Here is a 2,481-nt window from a genome sequence, read left to right on the forward strand (position 1 = left end):
CGTATACATGCTTGGCAGCACCATATTTTAGGACAGATTCCTTAAACCCCATTTGAACTGCAACTATAGTAAATGATGCTTGTTCTACACTATAGTTGTGCAACCTCTAATCTCCCAACAGTTACACCAAGCAGAGCAGGGGAAATTTGTTCTTTGGGTGACACTGGAAGAGATATTGATGCTTGTTCTGCACTAGCTAGTAGTACTACCGATGAAGAACACCGAGCAAGAATGGATTTTTACAGGCGGAAATGAAACCAAACCAAATCAAGTGGTGGCCATGGCGGGCGGGCTAGCAGCCGGAGATATTGACCCTGAGGATGGTGCACTTGGTCTTCTCGAAGTTGAAGGTGATGGCGGCGACGTCGACGAGCTGCAGCCGGAGCGGGCAGATGATATCTAGCAAGGTGGCAACGGGGACGGGGATGACCGGGGATGACTCCACCATCCCCGCCCCGATCCCCGCCAATCCCCATACCCGTGAAGCCCCGTGAAGCTTCGCGGGGACAAAACGCCCCCCATACCCGTGAATATCGGGTGCCCGGTACCCGTCGGGTATCCACGGGGATCTCAAAACTGACTAGGATAGGTGAGATTGGAAAGGGCATGATTGTTGGGAGAGGTGGAAAAAAATAATTGTGTCAAATATCTATATATTAATTTATATACTATGCATTTGTAGTACGCATGACATAGTTTTTCGGGTATCCATGGAGTCCCCATGGAGAAAATTTTATCCCCTTCCCCGCCCCGCGAGACTAACGGGTACCCATCAGAAAATACCCATGGGGTGAATTTGTCCCCCATCCCCGCTCCATGATGGGTAAAGCCCCGTGGGTACCCATCCCACGGGGAATATTGCCACCTTAGGCCTCATTTGGTTATGCGGGATCCCCCCGGTATCCCCTATAAAATCTAGGGCTCATGACCCACGTGACGAATCAGCCCCTGGAAAACCAACGGGTCATTTGGTTGCTCATCGCCTGGGGATTTTCTGGCCCGATCCACCTTGTTTCCCAGGGAGATCAATCCACGACTCCAGAGATCTGGCAGGAAACCCACGCCTCCGCTCTCTCTCCCACGATCGACTTCCACCTAGCGATCTGGAGCGTGGCGCCCCGTCCTCTAGCCACCAAATGAGGTAACACTGATTAGGGAAATCTCCCGGGTGATGGAAGGGGATCTCATCTGCCCGGAGAAAATCCCTCGACTGGGGTATGCTGCCCTGGTTTCGTTGGCCTTGCTACCAAACTAGGCCTTAATATCCAGGGGATACCACGTCTTGCGGGCCATGTCGTACCGCACCACCGCGTCCAGCCGCACCTCCACCTCGAACGTGCCGGCCTCCTTCTGCCTGGCGAACTCCGCCGCACCGGCTGCCGGCAGCTTGCGGTCGACCCCGGCGACCTCGAGGCGCACCGTTTTCTCCTCCTGTGCGTCAAGGTAGAGGTCCTCCACCCCCACGGCACTGGACTCGTCGAAGCGGGTGCCGTTGAAGGAGAGGGCCGCGAGGGCGCGACACGTGATGCCCCGGTACAGGTTGGGGTTGGGCAGGGCAATGTGCACCATGGCGTTGTACGACAGGAGCTGGAGGAGCGGCTTCTTCGCCGTGGAGTTTGGGGACGGGGAGAGCTCGAAGCGGGTGAGGAAGCCGTAGTCGGCGGTGGCGGTCGGCGGCTTGATGACGACGAAGGGGACGATGAGGCCCCCGGCGAGGAGCAGGAACGCCAACCAGAGGGCAACCTTGGTCCAGGTGCACCCGCAGCCCCACCCGCGCTTCTGCCAGAAGACCATGGCTGGCTCAGCTGCTCCGCGGATCTCTCCCCTTCCCGACGGTGAATGGAGACTGGGAGGGGTGGCTCAGCTAGGAGAGTGGAGCTGGAGCGCGCACGGCGGGGCGAGGTGGCGGGGAGCTGGGCCCGAAGACTTGTGCCGAGGGGTGGGTCTTCTGAGCAGAGGAAACCAAATCAAACGATGCTCCATGCTGGTTACCTTTACCTTTACCTCACCCGGAGTCCAGACTCCAGAGAGCGCTTTGTGTTTTTTCTTTCTTTTGCAAAAGAAGAAGGGAGCGCGTTGGTCGAGCTTTCGGGCATCAACTGGCGTTGGCTCGTCTTTCCAAAACGAAAATGTTTCACGGTTCGTAGTGCGCTCACAAAATAAAAATAATAAGACTTTTTAATTTTAATAAGAATGAAGGCTTCAGGAAAGCACGGCTTTGAATTAACAAATTCATTAACCGGACATAAATTACATCGGCCCAAACCAAGGAAAACGTCTTGCTATGGAGGAGCATGAATTAACCTTCTCACCGGCTGCCTCTAATGCTGCTTTGGATGGGAACCGCAAGCTCTGGAATATTATCTGGAAGGTAGTGGTGCCACATAGGATGCGGATCACGGCATGGAAGGTCACATCTTTTTTTTTTGAAAAGAAGTATTACCCCCGCCTCTGCATCAGCATGAGGCACACAACCATCTT

General features: G+C 54.8%; 1 protein-coding gene across 1 annotated transcript; it reads right to left on the reverse strand.

The window, feature by feature from the left end:
• Positions 1–1,251: 1,251 nt before the first annotated feature.
• On the reverse strand, positions 1,252–1,794 carry LOC119339160. The gene has a single exon (XM_037611306.1). It carries the CDS (start codon positions 1,792–1,794, stop codon positions 1,252–1,254), a length of 543 nt encoding a protein of 180 aa, XP_037467203.1.
• Positions 1,795–2,481: the final 687 nt, after the last annotated feature.

Source organism: Triticum dicoccoides, chromosome 7B, assembly GCF_002162155.2.
Source record: "Triticum dicoccoides isolate Atlit2015 ecotype Zavitan chromosome 7B, WEW_v2.0, whole genome shotgun sequence".
NCBI lineage: Eukaryota > Viridiplantae > Streptophyta > Magnoliopsida > Poales > Poaceae > Triticum > Triticum dicoccoides.